Genomic DNA, 26,728 nt, shown 5'->3' on the forward strand with positions numbered 1-26,728 from the left:
TTCATGAAGACACAGTGCAAATAGTTTCTACCTTTGACGGTGAACACCTTTCCGTGTTTCTTAAGGCAATCATTGCAAGGTGGAAGACGTTCTAATTACAATATGCCGTGAACAGGAATGTTGAACCAAAGAGGATTCCGCGCGGAATGTAGAACGAATCGCGTGACGATGCGAACATGTTCTATGTAGCACACACCATGGCCAAAACGCATGCCTTCGGGAAAACCGAAGCGCCCGTTCCTACGTAAATAAGACGTCTGGAAATTATTGTCCTGCAAAAGAGTTTCTTGCCACTCCACGAAACACGTTTTCAATCGTCTCCATTCAAATATGGATTCGTTTACGAGGATTCGACGCACGAACGTCGAACTATGTTTAACCTATTCCAACGTACACAATAGTTTCAACGTTTTGTTTAATCCTTTGTCACCTCGAGATTGCAGTTTAATCCATCTCGATCTAGGACTCTAGTTTCAAAAAAATTCGCAATTCGCTATTCCAAAAATTGCTCAATAAAGTTCCGAGCAAGTTATTAAGTCTCCTTAATTGATGCAAATATTTTAAATTGTAGTAATGATTGAACGGTGACAGTTTGAGAAGAATTTAAGGATATTCTCGAAAATTGTTAAGAAATCGTTAGAATATCGTTAAACAATAAATTCGCGCCCAGCCTTCGTTTTCTACGATCGAGTTGCTATGCAGAACTTGCGATATTATTATAGCAAAAATCCGTCACCGTCATGTGGCTGATCGTTTGTACGTATTTATAGATCCGATTTATTAGTCAAATGTACACAGCGAAGTAGGGTCGTCGGCCAGAAGATCAGCCGATCGTGGAAGACTAAAATAAATGTCAGACTATAATCAGCGACATGCACCTAGGATCGCTAGGAGCGATAGGATACAAATGATTGCATTATTGATAGCCCCTTCCTGATCTCGTCGAATTCGTTGTATAAATTTAGATCTGCGCCGATCAATACCTTCGTAATTTTCACCGTACTTAACTTGTCGGTAAAGACAAGCGATAACTGTTATTATTGCTGCTTTCTCGTTCGATGATTCCATTAAGACGCGATATTGGGAATTGATTCTGATATCTCGTCACGTGGTTATATGTATAAACAGACCGTCATTAGTTCCATCATTAGACACGATAATTATACAGGGCGGACAATTTGAATGAGCACACCTGGACATTACCATAGTTTGCGTTCTTATTTAAAAGGAGTTCAGCCGGTAGGGACAGTAGTGCAACCTGCGAATCTCGCCGCAACTATCACATTCGCATTAACCCAGATTGAAGACCCATTTCTATTACATTCCCGCCATAGATAATTATCTATGTAATTAGCGAAATAAGTATTCTCTCTGTTCAAGTAGCCCCGGCGATACTTCACAGCAACAGCATCGATGAAACAGTTCATTAAAACGACAATTTGCTTAAAGATCCGCGGTCTCCGCGGAATTATCGTGCGAGATAATGAGGACAATACGAGACCATTAAGATCGGAAATGAGAAATAACAGCAATGATATTTGCGGTTAGAGGCTATTTCATATAATTAGATGGTATTGTATACAATCTAACGTAATTAGAAACCATCGTACGCAATTAGAAGCTTCTAAACACGATCATTATTCCTTTCACGTCTCATTGATAGTTTTAATGGTGGTGCATACAGTAGATACTACTGTTATTGCGCCCAGAAAAATCAAGATGGCTGTTCGTTCCTACCTTCGACTGATCTTGCTGTTGCAGCAATTGTTCCCTGAGCAGCTGCAGCTGCAGTATCATCTCGGACAGCCTCCGTTCCTTGTCGGCCACGCTTTCTTCGCACAGGACCCTGTGCAGGGCCGATGCACCGTCCTGCTGCACCTGCGTCTCCGTGTTCTGCATCCTTCCGGAGGCTGGCGGTGAAGGCGCCACGCTGTTCGGCACGCTGGCGACGCCCCCGCTGCAACATACGCCATCGAATCATCGTTAATTACTTTTCTATTTAATATATCATGATGATGTTAATATATCACTTAATATATCTTGTTTAATTTAACAAGATTAATCTCGCGACCCATCGCTCATTTTCTGCAAACGTGAGTTTGTACGATACTATAATCTAAATTATACGTATTACATTATTAAAGATATCATATATAATATAAAAATATATTATATAGTACAATATTATATTATAAATGTAATATGATATAATAAAATTCTGTTTAAATTAAATTTGAACGTTGAAGTGTCCCCTTTGTGACTCCTCAATCAGTTAGGGCAATCCGTATACAGCGTAATCGTTAATTAAGCAATCAACCGTTTACATAATAAAAAAGAACATTTGATGTTTTAACTATCGGACAACGTATTATCGGACGACAACTGAATTATCGGCGATGTTTACAATCCTGTGCTTCATTCAGCATTTTTTCCAAGACATATTTTTGCTTTTCTGCTGCCCCTACCGTAACAGGAATTTATTTCATTCAATTACCGAAAATTGAGTAATTTACCGAACAATTAAGATACTCCAGCTTAAAATAGACCCAGCCACCATCTTACGGGGTTTAAGAAGTTTGAATTATATCCAAATGTTTCGACGGCTAACATCGATAGCAAGAATTTAGGTAGCAATTTCAGAGAAGACACCCTTGCGATCCCAAACCTTCATTTCACAACGCAGAGGATGAAGAGACGATCGAAGTGCTATCGTCTTCAAAGTGAAGTGGCCCTAGAGGACTACCCTAAAATCGCTATCATCGGCTCGGGCGGCGGTCGTCCGAGGGGCGGCCTTTAAAATTCGTCGGTCCCTTTAACGGGGTGACCCTGTGACGCCATAAGCAACACCATACGCTCGTCGGGAACCGTATATTGCCCCAGATTCTCAGCACCGGCAGCGCGTCCGTTTGCGCACCGTAGGCGGTTTCGTCCTGAATTGCGTCCTTCACGTGTGCGAGAGAGCCGGGGATCTCTGCGGAGCCCATCGCGGCGGCTAGTCACAGCACAATGCGTCCGTATCACTTATTCGTGGTCCATTTTCCTCCGCATAAAAGAGGAACGAGAGCTCCAGGCGGTTACCGGGTGGGCACTCTCCCGCTATGGCGGAAGGGAGAAGAAAAATCCGCTGGATACTTGCGCGGGAACGAGAGAGAGAGAGAGAGAGATAGAACTAGGGAGAGCTAGAGAAAACTAGAGAAAGAGAGAGCTAGAAAGAGAAAGCTAGAAAGAGAGAAAGGTGGTCAGGGGTGAGAAAGAGCAAGAACACCCCATCACGGGAGCAAACACTCGGGCCTGCCGTGATTGCACGGCCGCGACCCTATCTATTATTCACCTGGCTCCCAGCAGACCCGTGCGCGCGAACCTCCGCTGTATACCAAACGAAAGCCCTCGGAGAGATCATGCTAGTAGCCTTGCGAACTAGCCTAATCGCCACCTATTAGGTCATCCCATATGTCGTGACGTTTCTTATCTGCTTCTTGCATTTTTCTATCGTTTTTGTTCGAGAGCTTGTTTCGACCGAGAGTTTCAATGAATTACAATCACCTAAGGAGTAACTTGTAGATAATCGATCGAGATTTATTGTTGTCTAGGATTTGGCTAATATTATATGTCGATGTGAACGTTTGTTATTATTTAACTACGGACTTTTAAGAAGAATTATGTGCGTTTACAGTAAAGTACAAGAGCTTAACAGACCTTCGTTTCTTTTCTTAATCATATCTATGAGTTCCGATAATAGTACACAATGAAATAGTGTTTTTAAATTGTTTAACTGTTTTCACTGTGTCAAATTTGATTTATTTATTTTTCGTTATAAATGCATAAAATCTGCAATCTAGTTGTTATATTTGTTGTACGGATTATAGGTAACTGTGATGTGACTCGGTAACAACAGGTGCATATTTAGGGCTAATTAATAAGAAACTTGTCATGATCTTCATCATTACCTATATCATTATACAGTGAAGGTGTCAAATCAAAATTGTAATGAAAATCGTCTTTAGAATAATATGAAATGCGATCATACATCACAATTATAAAGGATTCTTTCGACGGGAAAAATTTCAATATAATTGGTTTAATATTGAAAATAATTAGTAATATACGAAGGGGTCCTCTAATTTTATCCAATACTCTGCTGTTTACTAATTCGTATTTTTTATTCCCGGATACAATCTACAGTCGCAGTCTTCTAAAATTCAAGGACACTGTGTCAACGTCTAAAAAGTAAGTAATGAGACCTTTATCTTCCTCTGAATGCAAAATGTATCTGAGTAATTCATGGCACGTTGATGACGCTTTTTTTTAAATTGGTATATGCAAAACACATTATAAACAAGCATATGCATGAAAGTGCGGAACTCAATGGTAATTTTAAGTAAAAAGATCTGCGCGCATGTTATCAGGGCTAACTAGTTTTCAGTATCGGTACAAATAACCAGAGATTCTCTTGAGGAATTACTCGAACGATACATAATCAATTCGAGAAAAAAGTCAATTTAAAATCACTGGCTGAAGAAAATTGATTATCTTGCTTCTGACTTAAAAAGTGACACGTCGGAATTGTGAAATTGAAAATGTAACAGATAGATTGACGGGGTCGCGAACTTCTCGGCGTGCAATAAAATGAAAGAATATGTCCAAATTCGAATGAATCGAAATGGTAAAGTAGGTCGTTTTAGTTTCGATAACCTTTAACTATAGAAATTAATTCTGACGTTCAATCTATTTTCTTATCACAGTGAAATCGTCACCGTTGTCTTGCGACCCAAATTAATTCAGATTTTATATCAATTCAAGTAGCACCATTCAAATTTCGTTTCAAATAAATGAAACACGTTCGTTTTTCATCGATCGATTGCATTCTATCACGGTTTAATTGCACCTATTTATTTATTAACCTGGTTATCTACGTTCATTCCGCATTGTTTACTCGTTACCAAAGTGTTAAATAAAAATTAGAAAATAATCTTAACTCCGAAGAACTGTCCTAACACTGACGTCCAATGTGAAAAATCAAAATGGCCACCAATGGAGACGGAGGCATTAGAATGCGTACAAGTTACCGAGATCTATAGAGCGCATTTTTTAAAATTTTCTCTACATATTCGAATAAGAAGGTTAACAAATGTGTGTCTTTATTTTTAACAGAAAAACTTAAAAAGGTATTACAAGCTTTTGTCAAAAAAAGAAAAGAAATTCAAGTAATTCAGTTCCGTTTTGATAATAGTTATCGCGCGTTAAAAGGTGTTCGAATATCTTTTGCCAGGGGTAGTAAATACTTCCGAATACTCGATTAATTGCACGAGGGCGATAATTCCGCGAGGACTAACGGAAGCCGCAAACGAGGCGTTGCGGCGCAGCAAGAGGGTGAAAACGAAACAAGGTGGGAGGCGGACAGGCTAGAAATGAATTCCGCATTGTGCCGGGGGGGGGGGGGGGGGGGGGGGGGAGGAGAGGAAGGGGATTTAATTAGACGTTACAGTGTGCACGTTTCTTGCGGCTCACCGTCCCGGGAACAAAAATCGTGCATCATGAAACCGTTACTTATCGAGGAACGTCTTTTATCCTTGCACGCTCTCATGAAAGGCCCTTGCTGTGCGTGGCTTTCTTTCAGGCGATAATAACGCGCGCGGTGGGCGTCTACAAGATTCTATTCGCGCCTGTTGACCCCGGTATCAGGCAACAAAAGGCTCATTCTGTTACTATTATCATCCACGCGGGCAAAGACAGTCGATGGTTTTAGCTTTCTGCACCACCGAAAATAAACCGCCACCGTGGCTCCTCCCCTTATCGCTCCAATTTCACTAACCCCGTTCGAGGCCGTGCAATGGTTCGAAATTAGGCTACGCAACCTCCCACGAATCGGACGATGACTTTCGAACTTGGATTCATTAAAATTCTTATTCGTTTGTAAGCTTGACCATACGTTGCTCGGTGCTTGGCGAGTATCTTCACTAAATAAAATATTTAAATAAATATTTTCACTCGATTAATGATAAAGATGCGTTCTTGTTACATTCACTTATTCTTCATATTGAACTTAATGAATAGCGAAATTTTCAGTTGACCGTCAGAATCATTTCTATGTTCCACTATTTATTAGAATTTTCATTTTCATAAAATGAAATGACTGCTATTTACGAAAATAGCAGTGTCTATAATAAGAGACAATAATAACAGACCATGGTATAGATTGAGCATATGACGGAGGAGACAGGATGCAGATTTAACACTTCGACCACCACTTCTCCCGAATTCATAAGAAATAATTTTAGCCTAATACGCGCCGTGTACGAAATTCAGATAGAGCATAATCTTTCCGTTTCCGCTTCATTAAATAGATTAGTCTCACTCTGTGGAATTTTGATGGCCGCCGGTTCGCCAGTCTGGCGAAGAGTAATTGAGTCATTTCTGTGTCGTCTTCTTATCTACGTTCGAGAAACAACCCGTAAAGTTATATCGGCTCACCCCTAATGGATGGCATTGTGAAATTTATTCCGCTGATACGTCGTAATTATATACAATTAGATAGCTCGCATTACAGCTAAACGAACGTTAAATGGCCAGCGAAAAAAAACCGTCACCTGATGCTCCCGTTTTTCCCAGCGGTAATTGTTGTTTTTAATACGAATTATATCTTCCTCATTACATTATCTTCGAATAACGAATCAATTACGTGTCCGCGCGCCGGAAGATTAACGCATACGACGGTGGATCTGTACTGTAAATATTTATAGGACAATTAACGCGAAAACCGTGGTCGGGCGGCATTCATCGATCGGGCCTCGTCGATTTTTGCTTTCTTTTCGTCGACAATGTTTTTTATCGCAAACAGCGCCTCGTTTCAGCTCGGGCGCACACATCGGCCGAGCGGTCATTATGAAATTGATATACTTTTATCTGCGGTATGTGTACGCCGGAGCGTGTATCGGCCGGAACGCTCCGCGTACACGCGTGCTACGCATGCTGGAGGTTCGCGAGCCACATACGTGCGTAAGTATCGAAAGCGAACCGTGTAATAGTAATGTACGCGTTGTTAAAAGCTGCTTTTAATTCAGGCGTACCTATTCGTTGCATCGCGTGCCACGCTTTAAATCCGGCCGCGACCGCGCCGGTTTACCTGCTCGTTTCACCTGCGATTTTCATCATTTTCCTATGACGCGAAAAATCGCCATTAACACGTCCGGCTCATTCGAAATTGCACATTCATGTCGGTCGAAATCGCTATGCGACGTTCACGGTCACGCACTTTACGTGAAAATAGTAAAATTCATTTCATGCGCGTTGGGTCACATGTTGTTCTTTCTTCCTTTTTCGCTCCCATTTCTATTCTCAAGTTTGCAAATGTTGGACAATTTGAAAATGTTCGAAATTATAACGACCCTTTCGTGGAAAATAATTCGATAAATGGCTCCAGTCAGGCCATTATAAAAATTATGAAAAAACTGCATGAATTCGGTTTTGGCATTCTTACGAAACATAACACGTCAGATACGTTTTGTGTTAATAACTTACGAAGTAGGTATGCCTTCTTATAATTAAAGATTAAGCATAATAGAATCGACTTCCCTAGCCTTGAATATGTTTAACATGTGATACTTTATAAGAATGGCAATTTTGTTACAATTACTATTTTTACTGTACAAGACAATTAATACGATTGACAGTTGTATTGTAATTTAATCTTGAATAAAGGAATTTATTTAATTTAATAATTCATTCGTTTCTCACAACGATCTGAAAATAAAAATTGCCCATACAACATAACATAGCACAGTTTGAATTTAATGTTGAAGGGTTCATGAAAATAAATTATTAGTCACGATATTTCGTTGATAAAGTTCTTGCCGAGGATGTTTCCTTTTATGCAAACTCGATCGATGCATTTGATTAACGCGCGTCTCTATCTCTGCTGCTTCTCCTCGAGTGTGTGCTCATGAATAGTGACACTGGCCTAATTCGCTTCCTATCAGCCCCGTTGGCTTGCATCGTAGTTGAACTTCCATCGATTTGCGCGATCCCACTGTGCAAATGAACATTATGTATCTAGAAGTTCGCTATCGGCTCTATCCGGACATCTTTAGTGATGGAAGCGATTCAACTTCCGTAGGATTCATCGCAAGCCTTTCCACGTTGTACGTACTTAAGGAATAAAAAAAATTAGGATCTCTATTGATCATTTTCTTTCTGGAATTGCTTCAAGGAGTGAAAAAAGGATGTCTATTTATTCTATTTTCTTTTTTGAAAATATCTACTATGTCTATTATTCTTAAGACTTTACATTACATTAATATTATTAGTATTAGTGTTAGTAGTATTAATATAACTCGTACAGTAAACATACACTGTATTCAAATTATAAATGATATAAATATCATGATAGATCGAATTTTTCAAAAATACGATGAACATTGGAATAGTTATACAGGGTGTCCCAAAATTATATTATTTCCAGGAAATGAGGAGATCCTGAGATCATTTGAAGTAACTTCTTTTTTAGCAAATGTGCAATCCGCGGCTTTGCTTACGAGTTTTTAACGAAAAACACTGACCAATGAGAAGAGAGATCAGATGGTCGAGCCAACAAGCGATCGGAGCCAAACACTCATTGTTCAGTGTTTTTCGTTAATAACTCGCAAATAAAGGCATAGATTGAAATTGCGCTAAGAAAAAAGTTACTTCAAATTGCCCAAAGAATCCTTTATTTTCCAGAAATAACGTAATTATTCGGACGCCCTGTATGTTGCTGAAAAGTGATCAGAATCTCTAGAGAAGTTAATTGAATTGCATTGACAAAAACAATTACTCAATTTAAGAATTAACAGTCACTGTAAAGCAATTCATAAAGCAACCATCCATTATGAAAGATCGATTCTGAAGGAATAGTTCATTAACCGGTGAGATCAGAAATCGTTAATTGTTTCCCATCAAAGAGACAAGTACGAAAATGTTCTTCTCCCTCGTTTCGTGACTTCGTTCCGCGTCTAATTTTTCACGGATCAATCATTCACGCAATGAAATATCTATTTGCAGATATTGGTAGCTGGTTAAGTTAATTTCGGACTTTAATTCTTTAGGAGAAGTAAAATTAACGCGGTTCCCGCCGGTTTTAGCAGCAACGTGACTGCGTCTGTCAATCGCGGAGAACAATCTCCCACCTTTTTCGTGGATTAACACTTTGAATGCCTACGGAGTAACCTGAATACCCCCATAAGACCGAAGTAATTTATCTTTCGAAGTTAAAATTTCAATACCGCACACCCTTTCACCCCTCTTACATTCCGTCGATTCTGAATATAGTCTCGCGAAAATTCATTTTTAGCACTATGACTGACGCAATCGTTTTATTAACGTTGAACATTCAGTTTTATCAAAACTGAAATATCATTTTCATCGAAATTGGAAATCTATCTTTATCAGAACCGGAAATTTATTTTTAACAAAATTCCAAATTCGCTCCTATGAAACTTTATTTTTATCACGATCTATAAACGCCTTTTACACTGCCGGCGGATCGGGCATTACGCCTAGCGGGGGGGGGGGGGATGAGCGACGATTGGAAAAATCCGCTTTTTAAAGGGTTTGACATTTGCAAAACTGAAAATAGGATTTTTCTGTAATAAGTGTAATGTGTCGGCATAGTGTATCAAGCTTGATTTCTGCTACGTTCTACGAGATTATAGAAACAATTGCTGTATTATCCTGTCTACGCTAAATGTCCTGTCCACGTGGGTGACACATTTTAGGCTAATATTCAATTAGATTCAAAAATCACTTTCTAAATGTTTGGAACCCGAAAGATTTAGCATCCGCAACAATAAACTTCCTAGTTTCTGGTTCACCAATGAAATGAATTTAATTTTATGCGAGTTTCTGAGCACGATGTTCGTCACATTGATATTCCATCTCTATCATCTGAACTACCAGTTAAACAAAATCGTCACTTGATTCTCGCCCGTGTTCCCATGGCACCTCTCTGATCATGAAATCCGTCATCATAAACGTGATTAAGCGAAAGGACTGTACCGATGGTTTCCCAGTCAGTTTCCCGGATATTCGGAAGTGCCGTCACAGTTGTTCGCCGGTCATCGCCGGAGGCTTGCAATTTGCTTGAAAAACGCGGATACCGATCGACCGTTAAACAAGTATGTATTTTCGAGTGGCGGTTCCCGTTACTCGAGGGACACGTACATTGTGGCAGCGGGGGCACACACGTCGAGAGAGTCCAGAGAATTGAATGTGTTCCAAAAAGCCGGCGAACGTCGAGAGCGTAAGTGCGAGCTGTCGTACAGTTGGCTGAATTTTGGAAGAATTTTGGCCCCGGTGCCGGCCACCGATCGGTGTGGGTAGTCGACTGGCACGATTCTGTCCGCGCACGTTCAACAGCTCGTTGCCAAGCTCGCTTTACTCCCAATGATTGCGCGCTGCCTACCGCGGCCCCCGCGCGTTTTGTTACCGTTCGGCCATTTTTACGAACCGATCCGGTGCTCGGCGATGTTGCGTTAACGACTGGCGCGGTTGCGTGCTTCGATCGACGTTTCTGACAAGTTAGACGCGTTACCGCTGAAAGTACGTTCACCCGCGACTACCTCTGATTCATACTCACTTGGGAGCAAGTGTGAGGTGTTATCGCCAGTAATAAATCGGGAAAATTGCATTTCATGGTAACACTGCAGCTTGTCAGTGTCAGAAGTCAAAATGCGTTTGGCCAATCGCATTGCACTTGCGCAAAGCTACGTAACGGTGTCCTTCACCAGATTAATCGTGCTTGATACGCGATATTAACGAGGACAATAGCGTACAAAGGTGAGAATTTTTTTGGTAAAATCAACAATTTCCGAATTAATTTCGCACATATTTTTGCGGTATGGGATTCTTTCAGCCGTATCGTTTCATGTACGAATCATTTGGATAAAGAAAAGTCACGCTTTAGGAATCTAGTAGCAATCTGAACCGCAAATTGACAAAATAGAATAATAAAATCTGACGGTTGTCGTAGAGACTGGAACGTCCGTAGACTATAAGAGAAGAATGATTCAAGTGAAATTGTCGCCTCCGTAGTAACAGCGTAGCAGAAAGATTCACTGGAAAGGTACAGGCTGCTCGAATCAATGAAATCGATTGTCAGCGACAATCGCATCTTTATTTGTTGCATCGGATTGTACGCGGAACGCGCCTCGAAATCGGCGGGGAATCTGCGGCTACCCGTAATTAGCCACGTGCGGGATAATCTTTACTCTGTATTCTCGACTTTGTACATTGTGTGCACAGTGGGAACGGAAAAACCTCGACATCGCCGTCGCGTCGTCCCGATACAAAGAATCAATTCATTGACGGACCTGATTACATGCGGCAATTATTATTACGTGACCGTGCGATATGGTTGAATATAGACTAATCGTTCGTTACGATAACTTATACAGACGCCGAGGCACACTGGCGATAACTTCGACCGGTTTCATTTTTTACAGACGGTTTTTAAACTGTCAGAGTCAATGAAGAAACGTTCCTCTTTCTCTCTCTCTCTCCTATCTCCTCTCCTACTCCCCTAATTTCAAGATTTCCCTAAAGAATCGGAAAACCGATGAATATTCATTGTTGTCGCTGGCGATCGAATTTTCACGCCGTAACTATGAATTATGTTTTTGTATTAATAAGACGTTGCAACATTCATGCAACATTGTATCGTGCAGTATTTTACTTATCCTAGTCCCCGGAAGAGGCCTCGTGTATTAAAAATGGCGATCGATGACGGCTGCCAATTGAAAGAATAATGAATGCTTGTTACTCGAATGTTTTTAATATTACTTAATAATAATTCGGAATAGGCGAGAAATTTTCTACGAAATCGTGTTCTCTGTCTTATTTGAAAGTTGCAATTGCGAATTAAAGATGGCGACTTCAAGGTCGACCACGAGTTTCATATGCCTAATGAAAATTAATACTTTTGAATATTTTAATATTCCATGATAGTAAACGACGAAGTTTTTGCAGTCAACTGTTGCTACGACGTTTTCTTGTGCCATTTTATTTACTCTGGTTCAGTCGATGCCTGTTTATCGCAAGTTAAAGATGGCGGCCTGTACAGATTCCTAGTTCGAAATATTAAGTTATTTTTACGAGCGACACGAATTTAGGCATTCTGCCTCGCGAATTAATGATGGCGACTTCGCGACTCAAAGTCGAAGATTAGCAGAGAATAGGTTTCTAGATGTTGTTTAGAAGAGACATAGATTAATATGATCTATAGATAGAATTATGGGCGGGTACGGCCGATATTTCATCGTCCATTTTTCGGTCGCATCGGATCGCTTATCGCCTCCCGAGACATGTTTCTTTGTCTCGAGCCGAGAAGTCAGATATTTTCGGGCCGACTGTGGCCCCCTTGTTTTTTTGCCCGACCCTCTCCCGTCTTCCGACTTCCTTTTCGCCCGGTCGCTTTGTATTTCGGATGGATGTTCGGTAACGAAGAGTCGGTTTACGACGCAGAATCTGTGGATCTTGTCGTTCTCCCCCGAACAATGGGTGCTTTTGTGGGCCATTCGCGGGGCCAAAAACCGGGGCCGACGTTCTTGCCTAAGGAAGTTCCCTTCTGCAACTTGGAGGCGACGAAAGATCGTCGCTGCCAACAGGATGGTATCATCGAAATTATTATAATTTTAATTTTTCGAAACAGTACCAACACAAAGTGTAGTCAAACCGCATTGTTCACCGGAACATTTATCGTATTTGAAACTTCGCAGATGTTTCCGGAGTTCTTAAAATACGCAAACCATTCTACTACACAGAGCTGGGCAAAAGTAATCAGATTAATAATTAACGATTATCACTCGTTGTTTATTGTCACAAATTCCGTAATTGCCTCCGCCGATTTTCCTTTTGCAATTCCAATTGAACAACTTAACTTTATATTCGAAATAAATGCATCGGATTCCGACGAGATCAAAGACAACGAAACGAATGTACTAATCAGGAAATGTATTAATATACCGAGCGCAGAATCCGTTTCCGGCGAGTAACAACAATAAAAAATTTGCGACTGAAATTAGCTAAAACGATTCGAAGAACCGCCAGCCGTCTGACGTAAAATAAAGCGAGGCGAGGATAAACATCTGGTCTTCCACTTTCTATCGTCCAGCAGCGATAAAAACGCCGATGCATGACGAAGATGATACTATTGGACCGAAGAATAACATTCGAAGATAAACGTTCTACAGGGTGATGGAAAAATAAGATACATACTCCTGTTGTTCACCGAGAAACGAGCGCCTACGACTACGAAACGGTCTCGTTATTTCAGGATAGCAAAAGTTCAGGACGACGGTCGAAGACAGGCAGCGGCGAGAATCTTTTTGCGACTCCGGAATTGTCCGCGAAGTGGCTCGTCTAAGAATAGATCGTGGAAAGACCACGAAACCAATTTCTCTCGTGCTGTTAGGCGATAATCGTTGCCGACGATACGACGTAAGGCGAGACTTTTTAGTTTTTTTCGGCTATATTTACCAGTTATGTAAAGTATCGGGTGCGCGCGATAGCGCCGGGAAGACAACGGGCCAGATTAAGACCGGGACGATTGCGACACTTCGAGGAGATGCCACGGTTTCAATGGAGCACAATGTCGGCTAATTAAAAGGGGATGGGTTACGTAATCGATGTCGAGTGACGCGCAGGTGAGGTTGCGCTCTCGATTTTGCCACGTGTCGCACGTGGGACTGTGCATTTGCAACAGGACAAAACGATGTTGCAGGAAACTGGCTGTCTCATTAGCTGACTCTCGGTTCTCTGTTAATGCTCGATCGATAGCACTCCCTCTATTTTCAATCAACAAACAGAGAAACGAAGAATTCTAGATCATTCTGCGTTTCTTCGTATTCGACGAACAAGAAACGTATGTTGTTTCCGTTTGAAATAAGAATACCAATGTTCTATTTAAATCGAATACCTAGAAATCCCTGGAAAAACAACTAGACTGCCGATTTTTATGAAAATGAAACTGATTCGCATCAATTGCAAGACAAAGAAGCTGCGTGCAATTCTTTTCGATTCATTGATAGTTTTAACATAAGTTCAAATTCATCAACATTCCCAGTTTCTCTTACTCTTTTCACTATTTTAAACTACATCTACTCATTTTATTCATAAAATCCGCAGTCTAAGAATAACTTTGGTATCAATTTTATCAGCTGAATAAATTATGAATGAGGAACATTAACAATGGGTCGAGATAAATCATTGCCACATTAAATTCCCGAGTTCCAACAGAGCGTCGATCTTGAAGAAGTTTCAGTTTCATCGAAAAGGATTGCACAATGATAAAACAGAATTCATGTTACATAAACCTCTGGACGATTTTGAAAATAAGTAGTAAGTTGAGATCTTTCTAAAATCATCTTGAAACTTTTGTTTCGACTGAAAGTACCACAAATTAGCGAATGGAAGATTCTTTCAGCTTTCAGGTCTAGATTCAATGTTTAACTTCAAGATCTAGCTTCTAGTTCGATAAAATGTGATCGTTCTATGCTTGCCATAGATAAGATGATTCCAGCAGTCAATTACGAACGAAAGAAACTCCGTTGAAACAGAATCGGCTGAACTAACCAGTGAGTGTTGTGTCCGGTGGGGGTGGAGGATGGTGGCGGGCTGATCCGCCTGTTGTTGGCGGTGTCATCCTGCAAGGACAGCGACTCGCTGTTCATCTTGCAGGTTAGCCTCTTGAGCACGTCGTCCATGGATCTCTTGCTTCCGGGCGTGGCGCTGCTGCCTCCGTTGTTGTTGTTATTGTTTTGCGTGACGGTGTTGTTGTTATTGTTGTTGTGGTGATGAGGATGGTTGGGGTAGTACGGGTCAACGGTGAGCGGTGTGGGCGGCGAGCCGCACTCGGACGAGCTGGCTGGTTCCACGACACCACCGGACGAGGACGATGTGTTCGTGTGGTGATGGTGATGATGATGATGATGGTGGTGGTGGTGAGGGTAGTGGTACGGGGCGAGGGTGTCCTGGTGTCCGTGGACGATCCTCTGCCGCTTGCTGGTGCGCAGGGAGTTCGACGAGGGCGATGGCGAGTCGCGGAGATCCGGCTCGCTGGTCGTCGCTGGTGACGAACAGCCGGAGGACTCGCAGTCCCCTCCCCTCTGATGAGGATAGCACTCCTCGATGCCGACGGGGGTGCTCGGATCCTCTTCGCCGACGGCTATCTCGCCACCGGGACCACCGGTCACCGACGAGGTCGTGTCCTCCTCCTCCTCGTTGGCGCCTGCCACTGTACCCGTACCGCCCCCGCCCTCCGATAGCTTCGTTGGTGGTGACTTCCTCTTTGAGGACATCCTCAATCTGAAAGCGAAACGGAACAGGCCTGGTCAAACTCTGATGCACCCCATCGTCAATCTCGCCGCTACCTCATCGCACGCGCAATAACAGAGAAACGATATGTATTTCTTAACACTTTCACTGCCGTGGCAACCGTCGTCCACACCAAAGATTCAAATGTAATTGATGTTACGCAACTGAACTGTGTCATTTCAATTTTATTAAATGAAATACTTTCAATTTACAAATTTTTGTATGTGGTTGCCATGGAAGTATTAAGTGTTAATCAACCTTCTCGATCCTGTAACCTAGCCAATGGAACGAACAAGTAAATGTAAGGATATTCGCCTAATCGATGCTGACGGCTGCAGCTGTTGGCCTTTAACCCGTTACGCTGAAAGCCATTTTAACTCTACATCCAAAATAGTTTCACCGACCTGCAGTATTTCCACGTTATATGATTTACTTTATTTTATGCATGTGAAATTGATATGACAAATTTTCGGTGGTGTCATTTGTTACTTACTACTACGTCTTGTTGGAAAAACTGTGGTCTAACCATGTCGATTTTAGATGCAGTACAATTACTAGAGAATACATGAAAAATGAAAATTGTCCGTAATAATTGTAATAAGCGTATAATTCCACGGTGATTCGATGAAATGCAGAAAGATATTCGCTGTGTAACGATTGTACAATCATTAGCATGAATAAAATATAATTCGAAGCATGAACATTCCGTTCAGCTCTTTTGTTTCGCCAAGTACTGTACGTAACATATAAAGTAGCATATGTTATCATAACTTCACTCTCTGAAGGAACACCAGTATAAACCTTTGAAAACATATTTTCTAAAACTTTATACATCTTCTAAAGAGGAGATTCAGTTATGACTTTCCTACGAATATAGGAATGTACGTTATCTACGCGATTTAATTGGTAAATTTTACCCGACTGAGATTTTTCGAAACACAAATTTCTGATCCATTGTCGAGCAAAATGCCCTAAGACCGTGCGCGACAACCGATTCGCATGTACGATCATCTTCGGACCTCGCAGCGTATTCGCTGGCGGATCTGCATACGTAGAACCGGAGGCTGCTACTGTTTCTTTCGCGTAGGCCTGTCACGATGGTTTTTGTTATTTTTCTATCAATTACGCAGCATATAAGGAGCACTTTGTTTCCTCGTGTCGCGTTTCTTGCGCAACAGTCGCAACAAAGTCGCGTTGCGCGCCGCTCTCGGCCCGCGGGCGCTTCTATTCCTCGCATCGCGTGTCCGTGTCCGACCGGCGGAATCTCGTTACAATACATAATGCGCGATGGCTCGCGGTAGCATATGTCACGGTTAATGGCGCGCTGCCGACAATTCGCTGTAAATCATTTTCCGTGGTCAAACGGCTCGCAGCAAGGACTTTGAGTTACGGGTTCTTCGCGCGCGCGTCACAATTAACCGGGACCGTGTCCCAGGCTCCTCTCCTGCAAATCGGAGATCGGTCCTCCTACAAATCGAAGATCGTCCATCCGTCGGCACCCGGTCGCTAAACGGATTTCCAAGGATAGACGGAACAGAGCGAAGTGTTTTGCCGCGGAGGTCGTCTCCTTACCGGCAACCCTCGAGACCCGTCTGAACTCCATCTGTCGTTCATTTAGCCGGCCCAGTCTAGCCCCGGTCCACTCATTTCCGTCGAGAAATTACCAAATCTAAATCTAAATCGTGTGAATGAAGCCGCCGCCGACGCCGCCGCCGCCGCCACGCCGAAACAGCCGCGTCGCGAACCTGATTACGTAATCGCAACATGAGGCGCAGTAATTAAGCACGATTATTGAGCGTGGAATTATTATTGTTGTACGCGAATGTCGTAATACCTCTTTCTATCAATCGGCCAAGATCGGAGCGGCGGGGCACGCGGAGTTTAAGCGAATATACGTCGGAAGCATTATCTCGTGGCTGCGAACGGAGGAGCTGCGAGGTTGCGAGGTCAGAGGCTGACCGATCGCTATGCGACCGATCTCGAGCCCCGAATCAACCGAGGTTCGGCGAACCTTGGAATTTCGACTATTGGGTTCCGCTCCTAACACTCGAGTGGAGATTAGAATCATCGTCAGCCACATTTTCTTCATTGTGAGAAACGAGGTACGATAACCGTGTGTTCTGTTTGCCGAGCGAATTTATTCTTAAGATAACTTGGCGTTAAGTTAATTCGTGGTAACTTTACGATTTATTTCATGTGATTTTTTAACATTCCGAGACACGTATAGATTACATTTGTTATAATCGATTTTTCCCGTTTTGAAAAGTTTTTATAGCGCTCTCGATTTTTTCAGTAATTGCTCTGCTTTATTTAAACGTTCCGATCTTAATTCAGCACAAAATTCGCGCAGCATCAAATATGTACATTATGTTATATTATTTCTTTCCTCTTCCTTACCTACTTCGTTCGTTGTTTAATTCTTTACATACATCGTATCTTTTACTGTATCATACTATGTAATAAGGAACAGTTTCTCCGATCGTCAATAAAATATTACCGCGATTATTTTAACTATTATTTTAAGACAAAAGTTAAGATTAGAACATCAGGCTGAACTATTTCTGATTTGTGTGGTGCATCGGTGCAGGCGACGTTGTTCACCTGTGGACCTGTATAACGTATTCGCATAATTTAAAGTTCTTTAGCAGGAAGCTATAATAACGGCGCTATTTATCATTCATAAGTCAGTTGGAAGGCATTGAAATACAATGTTGGTATTATTTGCGATAAAATCAACATGTTCTAAAAACAATAAATTGCTCAGAAAAATGTGCACACGAGCAAAAAGTACAAACAGCCGATTATAGAAGTATCCCGGTGATTGCAAGAGGGCGCTAACGTCTCATTCTGGCTTCTTTTGACCAGCTCGGTAGGCTCGGTTTACATCGTTTATTCGACAAATGAAACGAGCAATTTACGAACCAGAACACAGCTGACAAGACAGCAGAAAATCCGCGAGGACACTGACAGATTTCGGAGACACGAATTCCCGACATTCCCGGTGTTCCGCGAATCACCGGAAATCGCGATTTTCCTCGGCGCATCGTCGAACAAAGACAGCTCGGCTCGCGTGGTCGCGCCACAATGCGCTCGTCGGTGCATTTTCAGGCAGCGTGCACGCGTGACCGGGCCTGCCTTTTTTTTTCCAGCGGGAGAGGCGGCAGCAGAAGCGTCGCTCTCGGCCTGGTTACGCGTGCACCGATGCACGCGCGTCACCGCGAGCCTGGCCGGCGTCGAACACGTGCTTCTCCCGGTTGCGTCGGAACTGTGCACGCATGTGCAGCGCGGCGTTAACACGCCCGAAAAAACCGCGGGCCCGCTAAAGGAGCCGTGGCCCGCCGATAAATCGACGGTCCTCCCGGGTACGAGGAGAGAATTGTTGCTGGTCAACTCGCTCGCTGACCGAATAATTAGCTCCAGGCCTCGGAAGATTCGATCCGTTGACGGAGGCTTGCGGATCTCTTCAGACACTGTGTACCTCGAAAGCGCACGGTGGCTCGTGAATTTGAATTCATTCAAATCGGTTGACTTTCCTTAGAAAAATGCAGGGACGACGATTGAGACGGAAAATGCAGATCAAAATTACAGGGACTTTAATTTTCTGTTTCGTGGATAAACGTTTGAAGAATTTCAGGATATCTGACTGGTTGTAAGTAATGAAAGCTGAGCTGCCATTTTTAAGGAGTGCTAATACATCGAATTCATCCCATAAAATTACATCGAATTAAATGCAGGTTAAATATAAAAGTTGGGATAGAGTTTTATCCGTCGACTGAAAATTTCACGAGCTCTTAAAAAGTAATCCATGCGATTAAAAATCTTGCGAGATAAAAGAGAACGCTGAATTAGCCTTCGCTATTATTAGATCACATTGTTGAACGTTTAGAATGTTCCGAAAAGAGAGCTGGAAAGTGTCTATGCATAATTGATCCCTGCAAGATAAATCGACGACAACGTTGAATAATTTAGCTCGGTGTGTGATTGTAACGTGTTAGTCACGAATGACTAACATCGCGTGAATGAAATGTCCGGGTCGGTGACTTGAAACTAATATGGCGTAGCAAGGATGGTGATCCTGGAGATAACAATGCAGTTGATCAATTTCTTTACTATGATTTCAGCCTATGCCGAGAAGACAATCAATTCTTACGGCGTACTTGTAAATGTACTTCTGACTTTTCGGATAAGTATGTCAATTGACAGGCGGTGCATCGAAAATAACGTAGCCTTTTTGGTATCCGATGCGTCTAGGAAGCCTGGCACGACGCGAGCTGAAATGAGTCTCGGTCTCATCGATCGCCAAATATAATTAGATGATTATTACTGTATCAGTAGCACGCTGGAAATAGCACGCCGAAAACGGGTATTATCGATGAAATGCTTGGAAAGCGCATTAATCATTGATCCAATGAAACTGGTTCCATAATCCCCTTATATTATCGCCGTTTTTACGGCGGCGCAGCGATCTGTTTTTTTTCGGAAACCGTACGAAATGTGAAACATCGAAGTCTCGGAATGTCGTGACTCGAAACGACCACGACGTCCGTAGCGTTGGCAACTGTCACGAACATGTAATTTCTGAGACTGATGACACATCAGGCATGTCAAAAATAGGCAGCCGCTTTCTTTTGTCTTATCCTACGCTTCACGGAAACCGATACGCTCCATTTTTTATTATACACACTCAGCCGAGAAAGTATAATACAATGTATTTCTCTTTCAATGTATTTCACAACAGCTGAACTCATTTTAAAGCTTGAAGCTTCTGCTTAGGTCATGCAGCATTCATTTAGTTTGTTTGCATAATGTAACAGGTGGAAAACCGGAGATATATTCATGATGGGAAATGGCTGCATTGAAACGTCCGTAAATGTATTGGAAAATTTGTCTTATGATTAATTTTAACATGAATTTCCAGATTGAAGCCTGCCCTTTACAATGACCCCTTAAACTTTGATGATTGGTTTCTTTTTAGTCACTTTATCGAGCTTCGAACGAAAGCTGTACTTTACAGTGTGATGCAAGGAAGCGATGAGGGGTTTTACCGAACTTGTTCCTTATTCCTTTTTTATAAGACCGTTAAAAAATTTTCGTACAGCAAGTATGTAAACGGAAAACTTCGATCTTCAAAATAGTGGCCAACTTGTACGTGAATAAACTTGTTCAACGTTTTCGAAGACGTTTCGATCTGTAAGATTCGATTTAAATATCGACGATTTGTCAAAAATTGGAAATGTTTTTTGGCTGACTTCATTTATTATTATATTATATATTTGTCAATTTGATATTATTATATCACATACTTGACGATATTATATTTTATCTTGGCTCTACTATTTTCAATGAAACAATGCAATTTGTCTATCGCGGTGCTTCCTTATAGCTGTGCCAATTTGGCAATTGTCGGTTCGAAGCGTGGCAGAACACCTGCATAAGTCGCGAAAATGGAGGATGAAAGAGGCATCCGTAGGCTAAAAAGTGTGATCGGTCCATCAGGTACGACCGTAGCTCACTGTCTACCGCACTGTGATTAGCGTTGTTACTCGAAGAAGTTCAACCAGCCGGAAACTCGTTTCTCGCAATCTCCTAGACCGCCAATCGCCACTTACTCGCGTCAGTGCACTCGATACCATCAATCTCTTTGCTGCTCGATGCGATACAAAAACGAAGAACTTCGACATTGTTAACGTTCCTACGATGCGTCTATCCACACTCTACGGTACACGGATAAACAAATGCTTTTAGAATTGTCGAGAAGGAAACTTTCAAAGCTGGTATTTGGACCATGCTAGCTCGCAACAGGTAGGTGCAAATACTCTTTTTATAACCCTTTAGTGGACTTTACTATTCCTCATCTATTAGGGAAGGTGAAGAAAGTATCGTTCTAATTAATCCTCCGCGAAATTGCTATAGCATTTTTTAAAATAATTGCATCTGTATTAAATTTGTTTACGTTTATAAAGCTGTTGAAACTGCAAGCATTGTACAATAGGCTATTATATACAATTAGCTCACGTTTATATACATAGATTGCAATAAATCGTATGGAATGGAAATACTGTATGTTAAAAAACATATTTTGGATTTCGAATTAAAACAGCTACGATTAGAAGCAGTTAAAATTGTGCCAATGGACCAGTAAGCAAGGTATTTTTTACTATAATTCGACCCTTGATTTTCCATCGCGTTTTGTCGGCTCGCGCGAATCGTGCCTATCGCACTGGTCCCTTTAATTGCGAAATAACTACGCTAATTAAGGAAGCCGGTACACAGCTCACCTATTCGATCTCGACAACAGTGTTCCACAGTATTCTCGGAACGACTTTAAATGAGAAACGCGGTGGAAAATCGAGCTCTCTCGGCAAGATAAATTTCGCTCGGGGTCGCTCGGTTCCGTCATTGTCACGTTGCCGGCTCACGGCACCGTCGTTCCCCATTGTCTAACAATGACAGAGGGCTCGCTCTAGATTTTCTCGCAGGCCCGTTTTTGTCGACGGTTCGCGACGAGCGCGAAATATTAGAGCGCGCGACAGCTGAAGCTCGCCGCTGTCCTTATACGAGAAGTATTTCTGTCGCGGGGAAACAGAGACACGCCGTCCGCGCGTTTTCACGCCCGGCGTAATTGCTTCGCGAAACCGCGCGCGGTTCCTCTTCTAAGCTCCCGCAGCCATCCTAGGCCTGGCCTAGGCAGCGCCACGCGCAACGAAAACAGTCGCGAACACCCGGCAAAAAAATATATTTTTAACCGGCCAGATGCCGTCAAGGACCGGCGACTGAAATCACACAGGGGACCGGCGCGAAACGCGCGCGAAACCAGCCGACAATGGTCGAATTTGTTTCTCCGGAAGGACCCGGGACACACGCCCCCGCCGGCGGTGACAAAATAAATTTTCCGTTCTCGTCTATGAGCAACCGGTGCCCGGCATCCAACCACCGGATGCTACATTGTCTACGCTGTTCGATGATGAGTTATTTCTGGACACGATTTAGTGCCAACTATCTCGCGAATCTGCTTCGTCTTCTTTCGAGCAGGGTGGACGCAGCGTGATGGACATTTTTGGAAAACATTGTTCGAACGTCTTTGCGAATATTGTTGATGGGATTGTGCTGCGAATAACAATTGCTTTATTCTAGCAGATTCAGTAAGGAAGGAACGAACGAATCCAATTAATACTTTTGCACCAACGTGGAATTTGCGAGTCAATGTCTTCAGCAGATTGAAATGAACCAGGCAGCTGTTCAAATCTCTTTAAAAAGTGTATGTACGTCTCTTATAACATAACATTAAGTTATAATGAAATAATTGTTTTGTTCTTTAACCTTTCGCAGTCGTATTAAGCTTACACATAAGTATCATGCTGATCTAAATTTCATTTTTGTTGAACGAACAGTAATATATAATGTTAAGTTTAATAAAAGGATTAATTCTACTGTTAACATTTATTTACTTAACCAGTAAGCTGCTTTCGACGAGTATACTCGCCGTAACAAAAAAATGTAATTTCTTTGTAACATATATCAAAAACATAACTCGTTAAAGTAAGCGAAAAATAAAAGAAAGTCTCATTAAGTAATTCAGTTTCCAAATCTAGTTTTCCCCGTATTTATTTTGAACGCGACGACGCTATCGTGGGCAGTAGTAATTATTGCGATTTCGAAAGTTCGAACCGGAAACGTAACGTGACGTTGAACTGAATAGCCGACGCGTTGCTCTACAACGGGAGCGCCGCGGCGATAAAATGCAGCCGCAGTTTTATATGCATCCGTAACATTGGTTTCAATGATAGTTTATCAACGGAGTAAGTGTAACTGGGATGTTCGACCTTTCCCGATAAGTCGGGCATTGTGTCCGACCGTATAATACACAGCGCGTAAACGAGCGCGATAATTGCGTTTCAGTTTACTACATGCTTCTGGGACCGGGTAATTTCATAATGATTTACGATAGCACGTAATAAGAACCGGAACACGATTAAGCTCGCCGACACAATCGGAGCGAGCATGCGTATCTTACCCCTTCCCACAGTTTCCCCACGATTCCCTCGTGTTTCGGTTACACCACTTCCAGTATCTGTAGTTTTTTCCTCGTTGTATTGGGAAACTCGTTTTGTTTCCACGATTATCGACTGTAACAACGACGGACCGCGGTGGATCCGTAACAACGGTGGCAGGTACGGAAGAAATATAGACAAGATAACAAGCGGACTCGGATCTGGAAGCCGCGAGATCTATGCTCGCCGAAGCACGAGTCCCCCGTATGACTGCTGGACAAATTTTTCCAACGCGTTATTTCCACGACAAGAAATCTTTCCTCTGTTTCAAATTATTCGCGAGATGACGTGCACGGTGGGAATTTGCATAGAGATCTGCCGTCTACTCGAGAATTACGAATATGCCACTTTGTTTCCTCCTGGGAGTACCTACGCTGGATTGGCCACTTTGTTCACAAATGTTATATATTCCAATGATATTTTATGGTGACTTGCTTCAAGATATACATAGATATATACTAAGATGTTTTATAAGAGCATAAAAAACGTTTTTAATACCTCTCAACGAAGTCGAACAGAGCAAAAAAATTTTTGAGAACGAGGAGGAAAAGGAAGAAAGAATTTTGTTGTCGGCAAACTGTGCGCGCGGTTTCATTTTATGGTAAAACGAAATAGAACGCTGCTTCGTTGACATTCGGATAAAGATGGCAAAGTCAAATAGTGGAGCGTAGAGGGGGGTTGCGGTATCTTGCAGAAAGGAACAAGATGATTCGTGTAATTTCTCGTTTCGCCAAGTTAATGAATCGGTATCAGAATGAATGGAAATGCAATGGAAAAGAGGGAAGAGGAGGCAGACACTCGAGGAGCAGGAAGGGGGAGAAGACTCGCTGATTTATCTCGCATTCGTCACGGTTGAGGTTTATCGATGTCGGCTCCATTATCAGACGCTGCTCAAGAATTACTCTCGGAAGCGCGAGGAGTGAACTTCGAACTCCTGGTTCGCTAATTTCTATAATGTTCCAGAAATTTTGGAAATATTCGTCTCTAGCCTGTAGCTGATTTGTTACAATTAACTAACACTGTTTTCGATGCAAAACAGCTTCTTATTATAGCTCTTCTAAGTTAATCATTTTTATCTTGACACAGGGGTGTCAAAATAGAATCGCTGTTAAAATTAACGTCGGAATTATTTGTAATGTTTGAAATTTAAATCCTACGTTAATATTAAGTTGATTAATATCATTGTTAATTTCACTAGGAACCATAAACTTTGGGGATGGTCAAAAAGCACTCGATGTACTTAATTTTTCAATTTTCAGTTGTCCGAATTAAAGTACTATAATTTTGTGGTATTTTAGAGGTTGTCAACGTTGGCAGTGTTAATGCATTTCGAAACCGGTTAAACAATATAGTATAAACAAAGATGCAATTCTTAAAGTCCTCGGGATTGACTTTTAATTTCCCAACGAAACTAGAAAGAGATTTTAAATGAAAATTTTAGTACCTGGATTATAAAGCACAAGTCGACATAGTTTTCAATTAAATTTAACACTCACGATTAATTATTTCCTCCTAATATTCTCCACTGAACCATAGCATTTAACAATCTCGCACCCAGTCACGGTATTCTCCAAAACACGACACGATCGACACTGGAGACTAACAATCCGCAAGCAACCCTATTCGACACCGTCGCACTCGGTCCACTGATTCCAACAACACGGCATCACGATACTAATAAACCGGAACAATCGCGACTAGAAATCAGCTTTATTGGTCCCCGGGGCCCGCGTTGGGACCAATTAAAAGCACCCGAACCACCGAGGGTCCGCGCGTAACAGTGAAATTTTTCCGAACTGGCAGCACCGTGGTCTGCGGAGCGAGCGGCGTGTAAGCCGACGCTTGACTTTCTATTAGTGGCACAATGGCAGTGTGGTTTTTTGGGGATGCAGCATCTGTTCGGGCTCAAGTAGCCGTGTGCAGGGGTGGCGGTGGTGTGTTTCGTTGTCTGGGAGGGGGCAGCCAAAGTCGAAGCTGCTCCAAGTCGACTTCCGTTGCGAGATGTCCCGCAGGACCACGCCGAGAATCATGCTGGACGTTTTCAAGTGGACACGTCGGCGGCCGGAAACCTAATTTCAAGGTCCTGTATTCATCTACACGTATTTCGGCAAACTGAAGCTATTCGCGGCCGAAGCGACCGTGACAAATTTTTAATGATATAACAATATGCGAGGTTCGATAGAATTTCAGTGGATCTATATTCATTTTTTATTCCCCGGAGGGATTTCCCTGTAAGAATTGTACGATGCATTTTCGGCTGCAACCATTCATAGTTTAGTGATTAGATTCCAATTACGGGTGGCTAATGGTTTGAATTGGCAGCCAGGAAATTCGTATTTAGATGTAACTTATTCCTCTGTAGTTTGAATTGTTTATGGGGATCCAAATAATTTATGTAACTTAAAACTACTGATTATCCAATCTTTAGATAATGAACAACGATTATATTATATTATATTTTTAGATTATATTAATTTTAATAAAAGTGAATCTATTTCAATAAATGAATCTGGAAATTAAATAGCAAAATCTATTTGACGATAAAAGGAAGACGAGAGAACAAAATACTTTTACCACGTTGCAGTTAAAAATGAAGTTACATTAAAATGCAATGATAATTCGTTCTTGTATAGTATGAAATCTCTATTTTATTCTTCTCATTTAGACGTTAAGATATCATAAATGAGTCTAAATGTGATTATGGATATGAAGTACAAGGTATATCAAGCTTATTGATTCACAGTGAATTTAATTAGTAATCTCAAAAAATGAACATTATATTTAGCTTTAAGTATTAGGGCAGTCATTACGAAACCAAATATGTCCAAATATATCATATATCCTCAGTGTCTTAATAAATTATAATTTAAACATACAACCATAGTAGAATTTCGATTATGCAAATTCAAAATTGTTAGCTAATTTCTTTAAATAAATTATTAATACAATAGTATAAGAAGATAAGTCGAGGTTTAATCGTGATCCACCTACAGTATCATCGTTATCACTTGGAATAATCATAAATCCAAATAACACGATCGTGGAAATTCTTGTTCGATTACTCGAGATTCTGCTGTACATATCATACAAATGTTTACACAAGTCATTTGTAACTATTTTTAATTAAATTGCAAGAAAATTGATAGCGACAGGAATAAATCATGTTAAAATGACATGCACGCGACAAGCTCGATTTGCGCAATTGAAAACCGAGACGATGACTGAACGATGATAGAAAAAGAAGAAATGGGGGGATGAAATTGAAACGATAACAGTCGAGACACCGAGGGGTGTGAAACTAATTTCGTGTCGAGGGCGGCGGAACACTGGATTTC

General features: G+C 41.7%; 1 protein-coding gene across 3 annotated transcripts in view; it reads right to left on the reverse strand.

Moving 5' to 3' along the window:
* The window catches only part of Sox102f (transcription factor Sox102F), a 205,571-nt gene that overhangs the window by 51,837 nt on the left and 127,006 nt on the right, over window positions 1–26,728 (reverse strand). For all 3 annotated transcript variants that reach the window (XM_078191335.1, XM_078191347.1, XM_078191327.1), the window contains 2 exons: window positions 14,602–15,333; window positions 1,738–1,957 (listed from right to left, as the gene is read on the reverse strand). In XM_078191335.1, the coding sequence (XP_078047461.1) occupies window positions 1,738–1,957; window positions 14,602–15,333 (952 nt within the window). The remainder of the gene's footprint in view (window positions 1–1,737; window positions 1,958–14,601; window positions 15,334–26,728) is intronic.

This window comes from Augochlora pura, chromosome 2 (genome assembly GCF_028453695.1).
Source record: "Augochlora pura isolate Apur16 chromosome 2, APUR_v2.2.1, whole genome shotgun sequence".
Classification (NCBI taxonomy): domain Eukaryota; kingdom Metazoa; phylum Arthropoda; class Insecta; order Hymenoptera; family Halictidae; genus Augochlora; species Augochlora pura.